At 47.2% G+C, this 22,131-nt stretch overlaps 1 protein-coding gene across 2 annotated transcripts in view; it reads left to right on the top strand.

Moving 5' to 3' along the window:
• HYKK (hydroxylysine kinase) overlaps window positions 1–22,131 on the top strand; it is a 380,097-nt gene that overhangs the window by 286,316 nt on the left and 71,650 nt on the right. For both annotated transcript variants that reach the window (XM_069624419.1, XM_069624418.1), the window contains exon 3: window positions 1,207–1,346. In XM_069624419.1, coding sequence (XP_069480520.1) covers window positions 1,207–1,346 — 140 coding nt within the window. The remainder of the gene's footprint in view (window positions 1–1,206; window positions 1,347–22,131) is intronic.

Below are 22,131 nucleotides of genomic sequence, written 5' to 3' on the forward strand. Positions count from 1 at the left end.
ATGGGTGGCAGAATTGTTCTAATGGTGCAATGGACTTGCAGATTGATCCCAATCGAGACGGAACAGATCACACTGCCAGCCAGTCATGTGTAACTTGACTTGGCTACCTACATACACACAAAAGAAAGATATTATGCAGTAAAGAAGCGGCACTTCAGATTTAACCAACAGGTGACTAGTAGTGAACAATGGTGTAACTGTTGTGGGGGAGCACAGAGAATTTAAATTTGTCAAACTCCTCGGGTACTCTTCTAGTTATGGAAAGTAATTGCCAACTGCCATGTTTAACAGTGGCTTATTAGCATAACAGTGTCTGTCCTGTGTTATAGTGCACATGTCTTAACCACATTGGTGCTTTGCCTTGCACCGCAAAATGATGCCCACTTCTATAGTCCTCGCTTCTGACGCATTTTTTTTCGTTTGGCATATTGAAGTGTATTTTAGAGAATCGACTTACTAGGCAAGGCGGCTTTAGCAGGCGGAAGTAGCAATAGTAGGTGAGACAACTCACTCTGAACCATGTGAGAACCGTGGAGGTAGTATGCACAGCAAGAATTGTAATGTATCTTAGAATGGCTTCCGCTAATATCAAGATTGTGCCTCCCAGGCATGAGTCCGTGGAATCTGCCTCTGACTTGTATGCTGGGAAACTGTGAACAGCCTCCCGAAACATTGTCTATCTCATCCAATGCCTGAACCACCCCTTCCACTGAAATCGATGTGTACTCTTCTGTACAAAAGCACTATGAAAGGGAGGGGGGATTGCTGCGCCGAATCTCGATCTGCCGTTGGGTTGCTGTTTGTCCTGTGCATGCTGGCTTTGCTAACTGCTATTAAACATATACACCAAACCACCTCAAGAGCCTGTGGTTTTTCCATCACACCGGCAACAAAAACGTGCCCTGTAAGGCAAGGGACAGTTGTTCTGGGCAACAGAAATTGGAACATTCAGTCAATGCCATTACTAGAGTGGAAAGACTGCCTGATGGAGATGTGAACTGGTATTTGCAGTTGTATTGTGTCTAAATTGTAAAAATGAGTAGCCTTTTCGTCATCGATCTGCTTGTTGTGTCGGTCATTGGGTAGGCGTGGGGGCTCAATACTGGGAGATTGCATTATGTATTCCATGTCTTTCAGTATACTGTAGTCTTGTATTGATTTTTATATCGTATTGACTGTCTTATTGTTTATTTCTTTCATCACCAGATTGTGGCTCAGAAAGGAAAGAACACATGGTGAGATTGCTAACCTATCTCCCAGGAATTCCAGTTGCAAAAACCGCAGCAGGGCCTGACCTATTACATGAAGTTGGAAAACTAGCAGCACAGATTGATAAGGCACTTGAGGTAAGACGCAACACAACATGTGGCATTTGTGGCTCGCCTGTGCTGCCTTGGTAGTTTCACAGCATGCGTACTCACACGCACCGCAGCGTCCATTTTTCAGAAATTGCTTTCCTCTACCCCCACCCACTGTCATCGCTCTTCTTTTGACACCAGGCTTTCTTCATAAAACTAGGCAAAAACCTGGTTGCATAACTGAACAATGGCCACAGCATCAACTAGCTCTAAATTAAGAGAAAGAACAATGGACATAGGCTTCTGCGAGTCATGAGTCAATAGGTACTCATTCATACAGATTTAATAACACCTGAATACATTTGGATCCAACGCATTATTACAAGGTGCTATTCAAATAAGATGAGTAGGTTCCACATAAACAAGTCCCTGCTGGTGTTTTACTTTATGCAAGAAGGGTCCCATCTCTCACCCTTGTAGAACGGTGGAGTGCACAAGCCCCCCCCACCATAATACTGCCCTAGCTGACAGACACCACTCACTGAAGGAGCTCTACAGACCATAATCGGATGATAGCACTGAAGCAAAGAACCTGCATGCGATGGGGCAACTAAATGAGTTGTAATCATGAAGAGGCGAGTGAGGTCATGGCTAAAAAAACACACACACACACACACACACACACACACACACACACACGCGCGCGCGTAAATGCATTAGATATGAAGCACATATGCATCCCTGCACAACGTTACACAGACAACTAGGACAACCTGCTCTTAGACATGAAGAACATGCTTACCCTCACTAAGATAGAGATCACATACACCCTATCTCTCTTATGGTGAATTGCAAGTCACACAAGAATAAATATAACTGCTTGCTTGATGAAAAACGCAACTAAACTGAGTGGCCATATAAACCAAGATGGAAGTTGCAGCCATGTTAAATGAATGGAAGCCATCGAGAAGCCTTAGCACTGTAGGGAGAAAGATTCAGTCTTGCTGAGCCAGCGAAAAAAAGGTGCAAGCCCAGACAGCTCAGATAGCAAGTGCACAGTTGCCAAGGTCATCGTGGGAAGGCAGGTTTGAGCCAGCATTGGAAAAATACAGACAATAAGCAAATCCCAGGCGAAAGACATCACTCTATCTGAATAAACAAAGAAACAAATGTTGCAGAAATGTCAGGTTCTCATCAGCTTACAACTGACACAGAGGAGAAAACAGCCAGAACAAGTCTCCAGAGGCCAAGCGAGGTAATAACATCCATAGTTAAACCAGCTAAAATCCTCACAAATTACTGAGCAGGATAATCCGAAATGCAATCCCTACAAACATGACTTGCAGGTGGCACACGAGGCCTATTCAGAGACTTTTGTTTCATCCATTTCATTGGGACAAAAGATACAAAACAGTGTGAAGCTGGGAGCTAGAATGTCCTTGCTTGCGGCTGGGGGAGTCAACAAGTGTTAACTTTACTGGGACAGGCAGCACCCTGGGGCACTTCCCAAAACCCCCTATTGTGCTCATGTGCTGGTAACCTTCCAAGGCAGAGAAAGCCCCACAGGTCAATCCCTACCCACCTTTAACGCTCGCTCACACTTTGTTCTATTGTTATTGTTATTGTTATTTTGCATTTATATAGCGCCTTATATACCATTGGTATGGTCTGAAGGCGCTGGTAGGTTGAACGCCCTTGGGAACTGAAGTTCGGGTCAGTGGAGAGATTAGAGAGAGTCCAAAGGTGCATGTGCGCACCAGGTATGTGTGCAGCTGGTGCGGGATTCATGTGGTAGCTGCTTCTTAGCGGTAGGTGTGGTGGTTGAGAGATCAGGAGTATGTGTTCGGTCTGGCCAGAGTTATCCAGACCGAGTGTGGCAGCGTTAGGCCTGAGGAGAAACACCTGGCTGGGGGTGTGAAACCAGCCATGTTTACTTAGAGTGATGGGGGGTGAGCGGCAGATGTTGATATGAGAACAGTTATACCGAATGGTGTCATAGTATCTCTGTGTTCTAGTTGAATGGTGGTGTAAGGAGAGAGTAAGCGTGGGGTGTGATATGAAGTATGCTCTTTCAAAAGTTCCTTGCATTCCAAAGCAAAATATGCACGTCACGCAATTCTGAGCAGTCAGGTCTGTTCTATGTGTTTTGTTTCTCATCCGCTCTATGCACTATTCATCCACTCAACGTACTCATCCGTACAGCATACTCATCCGTTTAGCATACTCATGCGCTCTATATATCCATCCAGTCCATACACTCATTTGTTCTGTGCGTTCATACGCTCCACAGACTCATCTGCCACTCATCAGCTCCACACTCATCAGCTCCACAGACTCATCTGCCACTCATCAGCTCCACACTCATCCGCTCCACATACTCGTCCACGTACACTCGTCCGCTCTATGTACTCATCCGTTCCGTGTACACTCGTTCGCTCCACACACTCGTTCGCTCCACATACTCGTTCGCTCTCCACCCACTCGTTCACTCTCCACACACTCGTTCGCTCTCCACACACTCGTTCGCTCTCCACACACTCGTCGCTCTCCACCCACTCGGCTGTTCTCCACACACTCGGCCGCTCTCCACACACTCGGCCGCTCTCCACACTCTCAGCCGCTCTCCACACACTCAGCCGCTCTCCACACTCTCAGCCGCTCTCCACACACAGCTGCTCTCCACACTCAGCCGCTCTCCCCACTCAGCCGCTCTCCCCACTCAGCAGCTCTCCTCACTCAGCCGCTCTCCGCACTCAGCCGCTCTCCGCACTCAGCCGCTCTCCGCACTCGGCCGCTCCCCGCACTCAGCCGCTCTCCGCACTCAGCCGCTCTCAGCACTCAGCCGCTCTCTACTCTCCTCCGCTCTCCACGCTCCTCCGCTCTCCACGATCCTCTGCTCTCCACGGTCCTCTGCTCTGCACGCTCTTCCGCTCTCCACGCTCCTCCCCTCTCTACACTCAACCGCTCGCTACACTCATGTGCTCTCCACATTCATTTGCTCTTCATATTCGTCCGCTCTTTACACTCAACCGACCTCCACACTCATCCACCCTCCACATTCATCCACCAGCAGCGTTCATCCTACTCATTCGGTCTCCCCACTCAGCCCTCTCACCCTCCACACTCATCCGCCCTCCTCATTCATCCGCTCTCAACACTCATCCGCTCTTGACACTTATCCGCTCTCGACACTCATCCGCTCTCGACACTCATCTGCTCTCCATACTCATCCACTTTCTACACTCATCCGCTTTCTACACTCATCCGCTCTTTACACTCATCCGCTCTTTACGCTCATCCGTTCTCTACGCTCATCCGCTCTCTACACTCATCCGCTCTCTACACTCATCCGCTCTCCATACTCAGTCGCTCCCATGCTTCTCCGCTCTCCACACGCCTCCGCTCTCCACGCTCCTTCACTCTCAACGCTCCTTCACGCTCTTCCGCTCAGCCGCTCCTCCGCTCTCCATGTTCCTCCGCTCTCTACACACAACCGCTCTCTACACTCAACCATTCTCTACATTCAACTGCTCTCCACACTCTTCCATCCTCCACAATCATTTGTTCTTCATATTCATCCGCTCTCCACGCTCAACCGTCCTCCACACTCATCCGCCAGCAGCATTCATCTTCCACACTCATCTATACTCATCCACACTCATCCTTACTCATTCGCTCCCCCCACTCATCCGCTCACGCCCTCCACACTCATCTGCTCTCTACACTCATCCGCTCTCCACGCTCATCCGCTCTCCACTCTCATCTGCTCTCCACGCTCATCCGCTCTCCACGCTCTCTACATTTCCAGTGAATTATTCCTATTATCCACTTCACTGTTTAGATCTACATTACTCGTTTTAGTTCTGTTTGTCATTGTAGGTTACAATCTGGTTAGTTTAGCTGTAAACTTTTTTTTTTTTTTGCTTTAGGTGTTTTGCTGGGTCGGTGTTATTGTGATGATTGTTGATGCTAGTTTGGAACCGGTTGGTTTTAGGGAAAGAGCCAGGTTTTCAGTAGTTTGCGGAAGGCCGTTAAGTCCTCAGTTAGGCAGATGTGGGGTGGGAGCGAGTTCCACAGGGTTGGGGCCAGGGCTGAGAATAAATGCTCCACCTAACCTGACTGAGTTTGTCTTAGGAATTACTAGGAGGCCGGCTGAGCTTGATCTAAGGGTGCGAGTGGGGTGATAAGGTATTAGCTTTTCTTGAAGATATTGCGGTCCAGTTTTATGTAGTGCTCGATGGGTGAGGCATAAGGTTTTGAAAGCCACCCTACGGGCTACTGGAAGCCAGTGCAATGTCTTGAGGGCTGGGGATACGTGGTCTCTTGGTCCGAGCGCAAGTAGCACTTTGGCCGCCGCGTTTTGTGCTCTTTGGAGTTTACTCAGTTGGTAGGCATGAATTCCAAGGTAAAGGGGGTTTCCGTAGTCCAGTCTTGATATGACGATTGATTGGACCGCGGAAACTCTGTTGGGAAATGAGAGATATGGAAAGATGCGCCTAAGGTTTTTGAGGTGGTAGTGGCAGGATTTTGAGACATTGTTGACTTGGCGCGAGAGTGATAGGTCAGAGTCCAGGGTGCATCCAAGATTTTCCACTGTGTTGGAGGGTGTCGGTGAGTTGCCCATGGCGGGTGGCCAGGGTAGTGGGTGCGGAAGAAGATCGGAGATGCCGCAAACCATGATTTCTGTTTTGGAGGGGTTTAACAAGAGTTGGCTTTGGGTCATCCAGCGTTCTATGTTAAGGAGGCAGGATGCCAGGTCAGGTCGGGAGTTGGGTTTCGCATTTAAGAATTTTAGAATTAGTTGAGTGTCGTCGGCGTAATTGTAACACAGGATGTTGTGTGAACGAATTATTGGTGGGAGGGTGATCAGGTAGAGATTGAACAGGAGGGCGGATAGACATGCTCCTTGTGGGACACCTGTGTCGACATGTCGGGCTTGGGAGGTAAAGTTGGAGAGTGTCGTTATTTGGTGCCTGTCTTTGAGGAATGAAGCTATCCATTTAAGGGCGGTTCCACGTATTCCTAGGGAGTGGAGGCGGTCAAGGAGGATTGAGTGATTGATCGTGTCAAAGGCGGCCGATAGGTCAAGAAGGATTAGTGCGGCGCATCCCGCGGAGTCAGCTGTCATTTTAAGGTCATCCCAGATCGAGGGTAGGGCGGTTTCAGTTCCGTGACGAGTTCTGAATCCTGATTGGGCGGGGTCTAGGAGATTGTTGGCTTCAACAAAGGCATTTAGTTGGGAGTAGGCGGTTCGGTCAATGAGTTTGGCAAGGAACCTGGTGTTTGAGATGGGGCGGTAGTTTTTGGGCTCGAGAGGGTGGAGCGAAGGTTTTTTAATTAGAGGTTTGACGTGCACCAGTTTGAATGCGTCTGGAAAGATACCGGAGGAAAGGGAGGCATTTATGATAGATCTTGCGTGTTCTCCTGCGCAGGTGGAGGCAAAGATTTCTTTAAGGGTTGTGGCTGGACAAGGGTCCAGTGGTGATCCAGATGGTTTGCGGGCAGATAGGAGTTTGAGAAATTGTTCTGGTGATATTGGACTGAAGGATTCGAACATTGGTTGCGTAGAGGTCGCATCTGATGGGCTGGCCGGTACGGGCGGAGGATTGCCTGGTGGCTGTAAGAGAGCCAGTTTGGTGGTTAGAGTTTTTGTCCTTTCGATAGCCGTGGAGTAAAAGTGGAGGTAGAGTGAGTCACACAGTGATTGTGACGCGGTCGGGATGGTTGTGTTATAAGCCGGATTGGTGAATTCGGAGATAATTTTGTGAAGTTCTTTGCTTGGGTTTTTGCAGTTTAGGATTCGGGAGTTGTAGTGGGCTTTTTTTGCTTTCCGGATTTCGGCTTTGTACCGATACAGGTGTCGGGCCAAGGTGGTCTTGCTCTCATGGGTTTTCTCTTTCTGCCATTTGCGTTCTACGTATTTGTATTGTCGTTTTGTGGTCTTCAACTCAGGAGTGAACCATCTGGGGAAAAGGCCACAGCGGGTTGATGGTTTGCACGAGGGGGTGAGCCGCATCAGAGATGCGTTGAGCCATGAGTCAAAGGCCTCAGGGGTTAGTTGGTTGTTGAGACGGCAGGTAGGTGGTGGAGACTGGAGGAGTGCCTCGGCTAGGTCCGGGTTGATTATTAGTTTCTTCCAGCATTTGCGTATGTTCAGAGGTTCAGATACGAGTACGGGAAGGGGTTCGGGTGAGTGGATGGCGAACGAGAGAATGAAGTGATCGGACCAGATGATAGGGATGGGCGGCATTAGATGAATCAGGTTGTTGGAGCTAAAGATGGCATCAAGAGTGTGTCCTTTATAGTGAGTCGGGCCGTTTTTGTGGGGTTGGAGATTAATTGCATCTAAACCGTCAACCAGGGAGAATGTCATAGGGTTGGTGGGGATGTCGAGCCATATGTTGAAGTCTCCAAGAAGGGTGAGGTTGGGATGGTTTAGTTGGAGGGTGGCAATAGAATCGCAAAGGTTGTTTGCAAAGTGTCTATCATAGCCTGGGGGCCTGTAGATTATTAGGAAGCTGTGTGAGAGCGACGGGGAGAGGGATAGTTTAACGAGGAGAAATGTACAGGATGGAATGGAGGGTTGGTTGTCGATGATTGAGGCGCGGAAGAGAGATTTGAAGACGAATGCTACCCCCCTCCCCTGGACGGACGGTTCAGTGGGATGAGGGAGTAGTCAGGGGGAAAGGCTTCATTAGCGATTGGGCCGAAGTCATCAGAGAACCAGGTTTCGGTGATGAAAACTAGGTCTTGTTTGACAGAGGCGAGGAGGTCAAAGATGCAATGTCTGTTTTTTGCTACAGATCGGGCGTTAAATAGGATACAGTTCACATCGGCAGCCAAGGATGGTCTCGGTGCTGGAGCGGGATGGGGCGGTGGCAGAGAGAGTGGAGGGAGGGGGGTAGGGTGGGTGATGATAGATGGGAATAGTGGGCGAGCAGAGAGATTGGCAGGCTTCGGGTGGGGTTGGGAGGCTGCGTGTTATAGGATGATCGGGTTTGGGTTGGGGGATTTGAAGGAGGGGTGTTGGCGGTTAGGAGTTTCAGTTGCAGTTGATGAGAAATCGAGGGAGAGGGGTTTCAGGCAAGGAGAAGCCACGGGGGAAGGAGGAGATTGCGGGATAGAGGTGATGGGTCAAGACAGGGGAGGCGAGGAGTGCTGAGGGATTGAGGGGGACCAGGAACGTTTCCTCTTTAGTTTCTTTGCTGCGACTAGTGTGTGGGAGAGAGTAGGGGGGTTGGAGGGGGAGAGGGAAGCAGCTTCGGTTCTTGCTAGGGCTAGGCGTGCAGTTTTTATGGAGGGGAAAGGGTGTGGTCGGGGGGGAGGGTGGCAGGTGTCTGAGGGGAGGGCGGGAGGTGGGTGATTGCAGGGTGGGGTGTGCCAGGAATGATAGTGAGGGGAGCGGGTATAGGTAATGCTGGTGGGTCGGGGTGGGGTTCAGGGGATGAGTGGTTTTAGGGTGAGTGGCTCGCCATCGTGCCCCCCTGGCTTGGTGTTTGGAGAGGGGAATGGCAGGGAGTGCCAAGGAGGGTGGGGAGATTTGGGGGTGGGCGGGAGTGAAGGCGGATCGGAGAGTGGGGGTGGTTCACGGGGGTCGTTTCTGACTGACTCTGGTGGAGTGGGTGCACTCATGATTGGTGCAAGCTTTTAGGTTGATTTAGGAGGGCTTTCTGATTGTAGTTCTAAGATCTGTGGTGACACGCTTTTAGGCACACTTCAAGGTTCAACTACTCAAAGATGACACTAGACTATTGGTGCTTTTCTAGATAGAATTGTGGACAGAGATGATTTTAGTTTATTGGGTACACTTCTAAGTTCGCCTGTTCACAGAGAAGATATCCAGTCAGCCTCTAGATTCAATTTGCTTAGAGGGGGTATTAGATTATTAGTCACAGTTTTAGATTCTATATTACACAGCTATACTGTTAGTAAGTTAGTTCTAGCACCCACTTACAACACACTTTTATGATGGGGGCTTTCTCACCCCTCCACTACACCCTCCTCACTCTCCCTTTTACTTGGCACTCTGAAGTGACACTGTTTTGCATATAGTGTGTTACAACACTCTAAATAGCTAAATAATCAACTAAGGCTGCTTGAATTCACCCTGTCATATACCATGCCTACTTTCAGCAAGGCTATCATGGCCTCCTTTATAAACTTAATACATACTAGACTATGCCAACGCATCTAAGTAGGTAGCTGTTGGACCAATTCCACCTAAGAAGCCTCAAACTGCTTCCGACGAGACCCAGGATCCACTTTGTAGTACACAGTTGACCCTACAAATGCCTCCCCAGGGCCAGACTTCCTTAATGGGGTATCCACATTACAACAAGGGAACTTTTGAGGTCACCCAGAAATCGTATTTCCTCCCAACACATTTCATCCTCTGAATCCCACTGTCCAGATATAGGTGTTGCTGCAACAGATGAGTGGTAGCTGTAACCTTGCCATATTGCATTTGGTCCATTCTGTCTAATCCAGAAGCTGCACCTCTTGATGCAACCCACTTGGCTCAAGGCCTCTTTGTTGGCTGCTCCCCCTACTGCCGACCTGAAGCTAGGGTCCATTGTGTTCACAGTGTGAGCGTTTCATGTCACATAGCTTAATTAATATTTGTAAATAATCATTAAAGGGCCACGAAGAAGTAAAAGCATAGAAGAGGAATACTTAATCCACAGCATGCAGACCTCTATTAATATGGTGCAAAAATAATGAAAGACAAGTAAACCAACAACGAACGATCACAACTGGGATAAACTATCCCCCCCTCAAATCCTCCCTTGATCCTTTGTAATAAATGAAATCATGTAAGAGGTTTTGTTTGTTTGCCTCCTTTATTTATCTTAATACCCTAATGATCCATGATTAGCCCTGATACCGTCTCATTCTTGGACGTTTATTTAGACTGTCTTACACAATAAAAACACACTGGGCCTCATTACCGGTCCAGCAGTAACCCTGCCGGTGCTACCAGAAATATTTACCTGCGCCTGATTCCCGGGTCCACTGGGAGATTACAACCCCGGCGGCCCGGAAAAGCCAGGTACCGGTAAAATATAAGTCCCCATTCCCATAGAGCCTGATTGCTAACAGTGCCAGTGCTTCCATGGCCAGTCTGCCTAACTTGGCCGCTATGCCCAGCAGGGTCAGACCTGTCAGGCACGGCGGCTCCCGCAGGCAGATCTGTAATATGCCGGTCTGGAAACAAGGGTGCCAGTAAGCTTACCGGCACCCTTGTTTCTGGACCGGCAAGGTCGTAACGAGGCCCACTTGTTCACTTTATGCAATGTAACATATTTATGAATTTAAATGAAGCAGAAATCCTACTAATCTACTATGAGGCATATGTTTATCATGCATAAAATGAGCAATGCATTAATTGGTGCTCAACTCATTTTTCTCAAAGTGTAGCCCTGGTGTTTTTGCCCTGGCATGGTGGTCCCTGTGCTCTTCCACATCAAGGCCAGGGAGGGACCCCTTACTAACACCCTCCCCACAGACGAATTGTACTAGGCCTCCTGCAAAACAAAATCATTATTGCCCTTCCTGTAGCAGCAGATGGATCGACCCCCTGAGTTCCTACCTTCCATTGATGCCAACCCCTTTATGTGGATCACAATCCGCCCTTTTATTTAAACACATACAATATTAACAGAATCTTATTAACCTTCATCAACATAATACTCTTTTCCATTCCTTTTTTATACTCTGGCATTATTTCCCTCTTGGGGATTCTCCCTGCCAGTCCACCCTCACTGAACTGAGCCATGGAAAGGTATGCAGGGTCAACTGATCTCATCGGAATGACCCCATATACCTATCTGGCATCACTCACTGTGGGCAAGAGCCAGAATATGGCTTTGCTGGATAATTTAACGCAGCGAACCCCCCGAAATTCGGCAGGCAATTCAGGCAAAGCCATCTTCACTTGTCGCCCCCTTGTTTCACAGCATTTGAACACAATGATGACATCAGAGAGTACACAAGGTCCCGTTACAAGAACCTGTGCATGTTCATTTCACTGGGGCAGCAGGGTTTTCAGCAGCGCTATTGGTAGGGGTTTCCCTGTCGGACATATGCCGCGCAGCAATCTGGGCAGTTCTGCACACCTTTGTCAAGCATTACTGCATGTAGGGACAAGGAGAGGCAAGGGTTGGAACACTTGTTTCAATAAGGTATGCTTTGTCCCTTTACACCGCCTATTACAAAATGTTAACTGCTGTGCAATCTATTCAAAGCAAGTAAATCCATGATCGATCCAATGCTGGTGAAGGAGTATGTTGCTTACCTGTAACTCCTGTTCTCCAGCATTGATATCTTACATGTATTCACATACGCCCACCTACCACCCCCAAGGGAGCAAGGCTGCATTCGGCCAACTCTCATCTCTCTGGGGTTAAAATCTGAAGATGGCATCCTGGGTGGGGCTTGTCCCTTGACGTCCCATTGGCTGAGGCAGAATGCACCCAAAAGGACATAGATGGGCTACTAAAGTGAGCTTAAACGCTCTATTATACATTATCATAAAATGTTACAGAGGATTCCAAGCCCCCGGCAGGGAATATTCAAAGTTTGTGAATCCATAAAAGATGCCAATCCTGGAGAACAGGAGTTAAAGGTAAGCAACATACTCCTTCCATTCTATGGTGTATATAATTCACAATTAAGTACTGTAGACCAAGGAAGAGGTCATTATCATGGGATAATGATCCACCCCAGTTATTGCCCAAGATAAAGTTGAAGGCTGCAAGTTGGGAAAGGATCATTATCACAAGAGATAATGACCTCTTCCTAGATCTGTAAAGCTATGGAATTGTACAACTGAAAAGGGAAGTGTTTTATTCCGGCGAAAATAATGAGCATACACAAGCACCTTGTAATGGGAATTTTATGAGCATGAAACTCAAACAGACTTTACACATTTTGTGTTTCAGTGCTGTTTATTAATTTGGGGAATCAAAATGCTCCTCTCTGCCTTTACGTAGTTGACAATTGTTTCTGTGCTGCTTATCAGGATACTGCTTAATTCAGAATGTTTGGAATGAGGTCTAAATGAGAGGTTGCAAAAAGGAACAACACACAAAGAGGAGCACCGAGCACGACCATAGAACAGAACCTTACAAGGGAAGAATATACTGACCACCGCTTATCAGAATCCTGAATATCAAGCTACAACTGACAAAGACTGAAATCGGACATCAGATGAGCCTGAATGGCTCTATGCAACTAGACCACCCATATTTGAACAAACCTTACCTGAATCAAAGAACCACAGAAATGCATCTATTCAGCATCATCAATTACCAAGACATAGAGAATAACTATGCTTGTTATTGTATGAATGCTATGATTAGCAAATGCAAATAGCACTTTGAAAGATTGAATGTCAGTATAAACCAATAATTGTTTATTTAGCTGCTGTAAGAGAATGTTAATGTTAATGTTAAAGGACATTTGTACCGTGCACTATCACCACTGGAGTGGTCCCCTGGTGCTCTGGCGGCTCTGAAAAAAAGAAGGGAGGGGGGTTAGTGGGAAGAAGTTGGAAAAGTGCAAGAGAGCAGTGACGTGCTGTTGCCGGCCTCAGCCCGGTGGGTCCGTTGGCTGGGCCTGGGGTGTTTGCGGCCCGTAGTCATCGTGTACTGTTGTGCGAGTCTATGTGTGTTTTTTTGTTTTGTTGTTGCAATGTAGTGAAGTTTGTGCGGTTTGCTGTGCTGTAGGATTGTGGTTGTGTTTAGTTTGGAGTTTTGAGCAGAGTATGCAGAGGGGGAAATTGTTAGTGCAATTGGTTAGTTGGCATCTTTGTCCTAAATTGAGGCACTGGGCTTCTGTAATCTCCCCAGGAGGGGTTCGGGAGCACCCTTGCGCCTCTGTCCTGATCTGGGTCCGTCCGGCCTTCAAGGTCCCTTTCATATCTGGCCCCCTCCTCTCCCAGCCTCCCTCGCGGCCCTACCTGTCCTCCGTTCCCACTCGTACGGCTAGTGTACCTGCCAATGTCCACAGCTCAGCTAGTCTGGTGACTGCCAATATCCAGACAATTCCACAACACTGTGGTACCTGGTGGCAACTAAGGAGCAAGTGCGGGTGTTGGCGGGATTAGGGTGGGGGTTGTTGACTCCGTCTCCATGGGTGTCGCCTGTGTTCCACTCTCACCGGTGTCCTTCGTCCAGGTGCTGTGGGAGCTTCTCCTTATAGGGAGTTGTTCACAGTCGGTTCTGGGAGTTGTCCGTGTCCCCTCCAGTTTGGTCATCCCTTTCCTTTCTGTTTTGGTTTTCAGTTTGAGTCTAAGGTGTTGAAGAGCCAGGTTTTTAGTAATTTCTTAAATTTTAGGTGATTCTTGGTGTTTCTTATTTCTTTTGGGATGTTGTTCCAGGTTTTTGTGGCTAAGTGGTAGAAGGAGGTGCCTCCAAGTTTTTTCTTGAGGTATGGTTTTGGTTCCAGGCGGATTTCGTTGCTTGATCTGAGGAGCCTTGTTGGCTTGTAGATTGTTATTTTCTTTTGGAGGAATTCTGCTCCTTGTCCACTGATTGCCCTCTGCGTTATGCACATTGTTTTGAAGGTGATGCAATGTTTTACTGGGAGCCAGTGTAGTGTATTTAGGGCCGGAGTGATGTGTTCTCTTCTTGATAGTTTGAGGAGTAGTCTGGCTGCTGTATTTCGGATCCCTTGTAGTTTCTTCAGGAGGTATTTTGGTATTCCGAGGTAGAGGCTGTTTGCATAGTCTATTCTTGATAAGATGAGGGCAACGATATTGAGTGTTTTGTGCACGAAGAAGAGGAAAGGTAGGATTCTTCTTGCAGTGTGGAGGAGGAAAAAACATTTCTTGACAGTTGCATTAACTTGTGGTTCTAAGGTTAGGGTGTTGTCCATCAGGACTCCCCGATTTTTTACTACCTTAGATGGTGATGGTGCGGTTCCCATTTCCGTGGGCCACTGGAAGGCAGTTTCGTTCCCTTGGTCTTTGGATATGATCATGATTTATGTCTTTCCTGGGTTGATTTTCAGGTTGTTGGCAGTCATCCTGTTGAAGACTTCTTTTAGACGCTCGATTAGGCTTCAGTGATCAGCTTGGGTGTCTTTGATTTTGTAGATGATTTGAGTATCATCTGCGTAGTTGTAGCATGTAATGTTATACTTTTTGAAGATTCTGATAACCGGAGTCTGGTAGATGTTGAAGTACAGTGGTGATAGTGAGGATCCTTGTGGTACTCCACAGTCGTTAACTCTTGAAGTGGATTTGAAGGGTTTAATCCAAATGGTTTCTGTTCTGTCTGCAAGGAATGATTTAGCCCAGAGTAGTGCTGTGTCTGTTATTCCTATGTCTTCTAGTCTTTTGGTTAGGGTGTCGTTACTAACTGTGTCGAAGGCTGCAGAGAGGTCGAGTAGAATGAGGGCTGAGGTTGTGTTTGAGTCTGCGTTGGTTTTTAGGTTGTCCCAGATCGATAGTAGTGCTGTTTCTGTTCCTCTTGCGGGTCTGAAACCAACTTGAGCTTGGTCTAGCAGGTTGTGTTTTTCTACGTATTCTTGGGTTCGTTTATATACGTAGGTTTCCAGGAGTTTAGCTGGGTAGGGAATGTTTGAAATCGGCCTTTAGTTGAAGAGGTCTTCTACGTCGCCACTTGTGTTTTTCAGAAGTGGTTTGATATATGTTGATCTGAAGGTCCTCGGTACAGTTCCTGTTGCTAGTGATAGGTTCAGAAGGTTTCTGTAGTATTCTGCTGGAGTTCCTTGTGCGAAGATTGATTTGTAGATGTCCGGCGGACAGGGATCCATGGGTGATCCAGCTTTCTTGCTGTGTTTTACCAGCATTATGAATGCCTCTACTGATATTTCAGGCAAGTTTTTGAGTTTGTGCTGAGGTTCTGAGATAGGTTCGTTTGGTAGTATGCTGTGGTCGTTTGGTATGTTTTGTATGGTTTGTCGGATGTCATTGATTTTTTTCTTGAAGTGGTCTGCCAGGTCGTGGCATTGTTTCTCTGAGGGGGTTGGGGTGTTGTCACAGCCTGGTGGGTTTCTGTATATAGAAACCTTTTTCAACAAAAAAATAGAAAAACTGTAACAAAAAACAGGTAAACAACTGAATAAAATACAAAAGTGGTACCAACTAACAAGTATATAATTGAATCATTGAAAAAATAAACCTGTGAAAAAAGTATATAATAAAGCGCACAGGCTTACATGGAAATCAAATAATTCACTTACTAATCCCTGGTCTGGTCGGTGGATACCAGTCCCTGTGTAGCCATACAGCCATTGACATCCAGACTTTTGAAATAGACAAGAAATACAGAAACCACCAATAACCATTAAGTGTAGAGGGCACTAATTAATCTAATTCACCCAACTCAACCCTAAATGAGAGGTTACATACTGGGTACCGAGTAATTTAATCGTCTAAGAGTTCTGTGATGAAATGCATGTGTTAATATGATATTTGTGTTTTTAATGATGCAATTAGATATATATGTTGTCAGTGCTCAATTATGTCCCTAAAGGAACCTCATACCAGGGCATTCAACTTAAAAAAAAGAATGCAGAATTTCAATCTCTCGCATAATTTGAGAACATTAGTTAGCATGCACATTTTAATTTGAACATATGAAATTGTAGCTGTGTTCGATAAAGACATATTAAATTGAGGTCAATTGCCAGCAGTCCACTTTACTAATGCCCCTAAATTCTGCCTGCTGTACTGCCTAATATTTCATTACCTGGAGACATGGAAAGTGCTGTCAAACTGCACAACCCTTTGCTAGTCCCATTCTGTTCTCACCTAAATTTGCTGATACACCTCAGTCGATGTAAATATGTTCCCCAAATTGGTGTGATTGAGCATGAACCTTAAGAGTGGGATTTGGGGGAAGGAATTCTCACACCAGTAACATTTTTAAAAATATGAACCTAACACTGATGTGAAGACCACTGGTAGTCTAGGCATGGGTGTAAAGATTTTGATAAACTAGACTTTAATAAGGAACATGAGCTGGGATAGCATCAGCTTTCTGTAGATTTCGTTTTTCGAATTTGTAATTAGACATATTTAAAATTTGAGGCACGGAAAGGGATTTGTCCAAAACTAGAACATTTATTTTGGATCAGGCGACAAATCCATGATTACAACTCAGATTTCTAAGGTCAGTAACTTAGGCACTAGGCCACATCTTCCCCAAGCTAGAAAGAAGGCCTATTACCTGTTGCTTTATGGTGTTGCCTTCTGACCATGGGGATGTGGCCTTTTAGGCTTATAGGGAAGTACCACACTGTCTGAAGTTGGAATGAAGATGCTCTAGACTCAAGAGGGCATACAATTGCACTTTGTCTGAGCCCAAAGCACTACTTAGTTGGATTTCTAAATATATTAATTGAGACCCCAAAATGTCATCACATTGCTGGGTAAATAGGGTGTTGCCATGAAGCAATTTGATTTTGATTTTGAACATTTGTACCGTGCTCCAAACAGACTTAACTGTGTATAGGTGCAGATAGCTGCAGAGCCTCAAGATCGGGAGGATAGCTCATGGGCAATGTGCTTGCCTTGGAAGCAAGACGACACAGAGCAACACAGGTTTGAACCCCGGGTGTGCGCTTAGAAACCTCTGGATATTAAGCGCGTTATAAATAATCTATCATATCATATCAAGATGAGTTACTAGACAGCATGTGTACAGATGTGTACAGATGCACCCTAAGCTGATCAAATCTATTTCAGCAGGTAGGTTTTAAGATCCTTCCTAAACAGGAATAGTGACTGGCAAGATCTAATCTCCACAAAGAGGCTGTTCCAAATTTTGGGTCTGAAAACTCCAAATCTCCTATCACCTCTGGAGACAGATTTTGTATGTGGAATATTCAGCAGAAGCTTATCTCCTGAGCGTAATACTCTGACAGGGGGATATCGATGCACTTTGGCACCGAGATATTCTAGTGTGAGCCCATTGATACATTTATAGATTAAATAGGCTACTTTAAATTTAACTTGGTCCTCAACCGTCAGCCAATGCAGAAATCTTCAAAGCGCTGACACCTGATCCTTTTTACCGAGCCGCCCCACCAGTCTCACTGTGGCATTCTGGGCCTTCTGCAGTCTATATCAGATTATTGCAATAGTCCAGCTCGGTGTTCCCGACCTGGACTACCGCATGATCTTCTCATGGTGGGAATAATATTACATTCCTGAGCATTCGCAGCGAGTAGTGAACTGACTTGACCTAGCCTCACCTGGGTTTCACTGCCGAGATTCTCCTGCCAGACACAACCCAAGTTCTTAATTTTTGGGGTGAATTGTAGCTTCTCACCGAGAATATACGAAGAGAAAGATTCCTTGGCATTCGCAACTCGCTGCTTGGGCCCTAGCAAAATGATCTCAGTTTTTGCTGCGTTCAGCTGGAGCCAGTTGTTGACCCTTGTTAAGATGGATTTCTGAACTCTGTCCTGGAGGGCAGAGGTTCAGAAGGCCAGCCTAGTTTCTTGGAACAGGGTAACCTCTAGACAAGCCAGACCAATCAAGGTAGCGATCGCGGCGGTCAAGACTAGGTCTCAAGAGGGGTGAGGGTGACTGAAAGCCTGCAATGAGCACACAAAGCAAGGACACTTACAAATTACTCCAAGCAGGTGTTATATTAAATATATAGACACATTTATTACAAGGCCTTTGTAACATTGACCGTAGCGAGAAATCACAATAAAACTCAAGTAAACCAACACATCACAATCAAATACAATATATATACAATTACCAACGAGTCTAACGAGTTAGACGCACAAAATGTGCAGACCACCTAGATGGGGAGGAAAACAGGATGTGCGAATAATAGTTAGACCCAGTCCACCTTCAGAGGCACCTAACTAGAAGGAAGTCCGAGCCCCACGAAGAGTGGGGCCTTGTGCTCAAAAGTACCTGCACACGTGGGTGCCAACGGGCAAAGGGGAGTCTCCTCGAGGAATCAGGCAGTTCAGTTCGGTGAACAAATGAAGATGAACAGAGCTCCGCGACTCAAGCGCAGCCTCCACTGTGGGAAGAAGCAGAGCGCGAGTACGGAAAGGCATGCTGTTTGACACAGCGGGAAAAAGCTATGGGCTACTGCAGGAGGGCGACCAGTTCCTAGCAATGCTACTCACCGGTCCCCGATGCAGGCAGACCCAGGCTTCTCCGCGTCAGTTTCAGTGCTGGCAGGTTCAGATACGAGCAGGGGACGTCTCGGCGTCATGTAGATTCCGCAGCAGCAGAAGTTAGAGTTGAGGATGTCCCAAACGCAGTGAACCTGCACAGTTTGTTACCACAGCAGGGCAACGGAGCGGGCGTGTGTATTTCAGCCCAATGTACACTTCTCACTTCAGACCTGGGAATGACAAGTGTACGAATCGTGTGAGAGTGGCAAGGACTCGTAATACAGCATCAACCTGATGGCGGTTACAGAGCAAGACTCCTGGGTAGGCTGGTCAGTCCACTGGATGGCCCAGAGACACTTCCGAAGGCTTACGTGTAGGAGATGGTGAAGATGCCGTGAATAGTTGTTCCCACTATTCCAAAGGGTCAAAGTACCAGTACAGGCCTTCTCGTTCGATCAGAGGTAGAAAGGGTTTCACAAAGCGACAGCAGTGCAGAGGAGCAGTCCTTCAGCAGGTCACCAACGATTCCTCGGTTCAGCCTCGTAGTTGCAGGATACTTGGCTCCTGTATTCCTTTGTTCGTGAGAACTCAGGAGATCGACATGGTAGTGGTGTTTCCAGCCACCTCCTCTTATCCACGGTTCCCTTCATGCCAAAACAGAGGGGACCCAATGGGAGATCTGCTCACAAAACACTCACACCATACGTGGACCTATCACGGACCACGGTGGTCCCAGGCATTCACGACACACTAGACTCTCTGGCACCCAGGATGTGTATTGGGACCAGACATCCCAGCCCACATCCTGGAGGCACACAAAAGGCCTGTAGAAGCCCGCGAAAGCATCTGTGTTTCGCGGGAAAGTACATGCCCAAATAAGGAAGGCCCCGGGTCGGCTCGAACTGGGGAAGGTGAAGGGGGCAAGACGGTCGGCGGGCAGGACAAAGAGCCTCGTGGTCTGGCCATTTTGGAACCCAGGCCACCATTTTGGGCTAAGCGTGAGAAACGCACATAAACAGCCAAAAGGAGCTCAAAACACAAAGAAACGATTCCTGCCACCAGTTCCGTCCGTGATTCTCTTGCACCGTTCGTTAACAATCCAAAGAGAGTGTCTAGGGCCTGTAGAAGACTAGAGACCCAAGAGAGCAGTAACTTAGCTTACAGTGCCCTCTTGTGCCATTTTGCGCAAAAGCTGCAACATGATAAAAGAACTACGGAAAACAATGTTTCCCGGTACTGACTGTCTTAAGGGCATGTCCGTTTCCCCGTAAGAATGGAGCGAAAGCCCAGAGGAGTGCGGCAGAAGGCTGCACTTCTCTGGCAAAGTCTAGATCATGGTGAAAACAACAGCAAAAAATGTAGGGGTTGCCACATGGAAGGAAAATTACCCACAATTAAGAAATCTTTCCTAACACTCGCCCCTCCGAGAATATGGACAGGGGGAACTAATCCACCCCTGGATGAGTCTATTGTTCAGGTCGGTTAAAATTCTGGACGACCCATCAGCATTGCTATGTTGGACACCTGGCCTATGCTCAATAGTGAAGTCAAAGCCTTGTAGACTTATGGACCACCTACGCAACTTATGATTCTCTCCCTTCATGTTCATTAGCCACTTTAAGGGCTTATGGTCAGTTTGCACAGTGAAGTGGGTCAGATAGAGGTAGGGCCCCAGCTTCCGTAGGGCCCACACGACAGAGAAACATTCTTTCTCCACTGTGGACCATCTGAGCTCTCTGTCCTTAAGCTGGCGACTAATAAAACCAATAGGGTGTTCTTTACCCTTCTCATCTACTTGCGATAGTACAGCTGTCAGAGGCGTCCGTCTGCACAATAAAAGGTCTTTGATAATCAGGGGCCCTGAGGACAGGGGCCTGGCACAAGGATTCTTTTAAGCCGTTGAAGGCCTTCTCACACTCGTCGGTCCAAGTTACCTTCTTGGGTTTCTTCGGAGTGGTGAGGGCAGTCAGAGGGGCAGCTATGGTGCCATAGTCTGCCATGAGGTTGCGGTAATACCCTGTGAGTCCTAAGAAGGCTTTCACTTGGGTCTGTGTAGTGGGGGTAGGCCAGTCTTGTACTGCTTGTACTTTTACTGGGAAGAGGCTGTATCCTCCCTCCACCTACTTCATGTCCAAGGTAAACCACAGAGCCTTGTCCAGTCTGGCATTTACTAGCCTTTATGGTCAAGTGTGCTTTCTGAAGAGCCTGGAGCACAATCCCGAGGTGTTTCACATGGTCTTCCTAGGTGGCACTGAAAACTGCTATATCATCCAGATATGCAAGACAGAATTCATCCAACCCATTCAACACATGATTCACAAGCCTCTGGAAAGTGGCAGGTGCATTCTTCAACCCGAACGGCATTACCCTGAATTGGTAAAGGCCGTCTGGAGTACAAAACATTGTCTTGGCATGTTCTGCTAAAGCTATTTGCCAATAGCCAGCAGTGAGGTCAAACGTGCTGAGGTACTTGGAGGAACCCAAGGTATCCACCAGCTCATCTGTTCGAGGCAAGGGGTGTGCATCTGTCTTGGTGACAGCATTCAGAGCCCTGTAATCCACGCAGAACCTCAATTCAGAAGTGCCTGCCTTTGGAACTAAAACCACAGGGCTGGACCAAGGACTACTAGAGGGTTCAATCCCCCAAAGGTATAACATCTTGTTGACCTCGGTCTTAATGTAAGACCGTACTTTGTCTGACATCCTGTATCCCCTACTTTTGGTAGGTACACTGTCTCCTGTGTCTATGTTATGTTTTGCACCAATGTGTCAAACCAGGCGACTGTGAAAACAGGGGGGGAAAACTGCCTAAGCAAACTTTTCACCTCAGCCTGCCGATCAGAAGTCAGGTGAGGGGCCACCCGGACACCCTCAAAGGAGCTATCTGAAGAACCACTTTGGAATAGGTCAGGGAGAGGTTCAGACTCCTCTTCCTCAACATCTGAAGCCAGTAGCAGTGCTGCGATTTCGACTCTTGGGACGAAAGCCTTCAGCCTATTTACGTGGAACACTTTTGGAGCCTGTCCAGGCGTTCCAAGGTCCACTAAACAGTTAACCTCACCCAGGGGCTCCACCACTGTGTAAGGGCCTGACCATTTGTTCTGTAAAGCTCAAGGCCTTATGGGATTCATGATCAGGACTTGCTGACCAGGTGTAAAGTTGATGAGGGAAGCTTTCTGGTCGTACCAATGTTTCACCAGCACTTGTCCTGCCTTCAATTTATCACTAGCCAAGCCCATCAGAAGTACCATCTGTTTTCTGAGCCCCAGCACATAATCTACTATGTTGGTAGTAAGGCTAAGGGTCCCCGTACAGGATGACCAAACAGAAGTTCGAAGGGGCTGAAGCCAGCACCCTCCCGTGGTACCTCTCGGTAGGCAAACAGTAAGCATGGTAAAAGAAGATCCCATTTTCTTCTCTGAGGTTCTTCCAGAGCCCCAATCATGCTCTTTAACGTTCTGTTGAAACGTTCCACCAGACCATTGGTCTGGGGGTGGTATGCAGAAGAGAACGTGTAGGTGACCCCACATTCTTTCTACATAGCCTGCATATACTTTGAAATAAAGTTGCTGCCTCTGTCAGACACAACTTCTTTAGGGTAGCCAACCCTAGTAAAGATGCCAAGTAACGCTTTTGCAACTGACTTGGCAGTTACAGTTTTCAATGGGATGGCCTCAGGATATCTGGTAGCATAGTCGACTAGCACCAAGATAAACCT

Source organism: Ambystoma mexicanum, chromosome 11 (genome assembly GCF_040938575.1).
Source record: "Ambystoma mexicanum isolate Mex_15411 chromosome 11, UKY_AmexF1_1, whole genome shotgun sequence".
NCBI classification, from domain to species: domain Eukaryota; kingdom Metazoa; phylum Chordata; class Amphibia; order Caudata; family Ambystomatidae; genus Ambystoma; species Ambystoma mexicanum.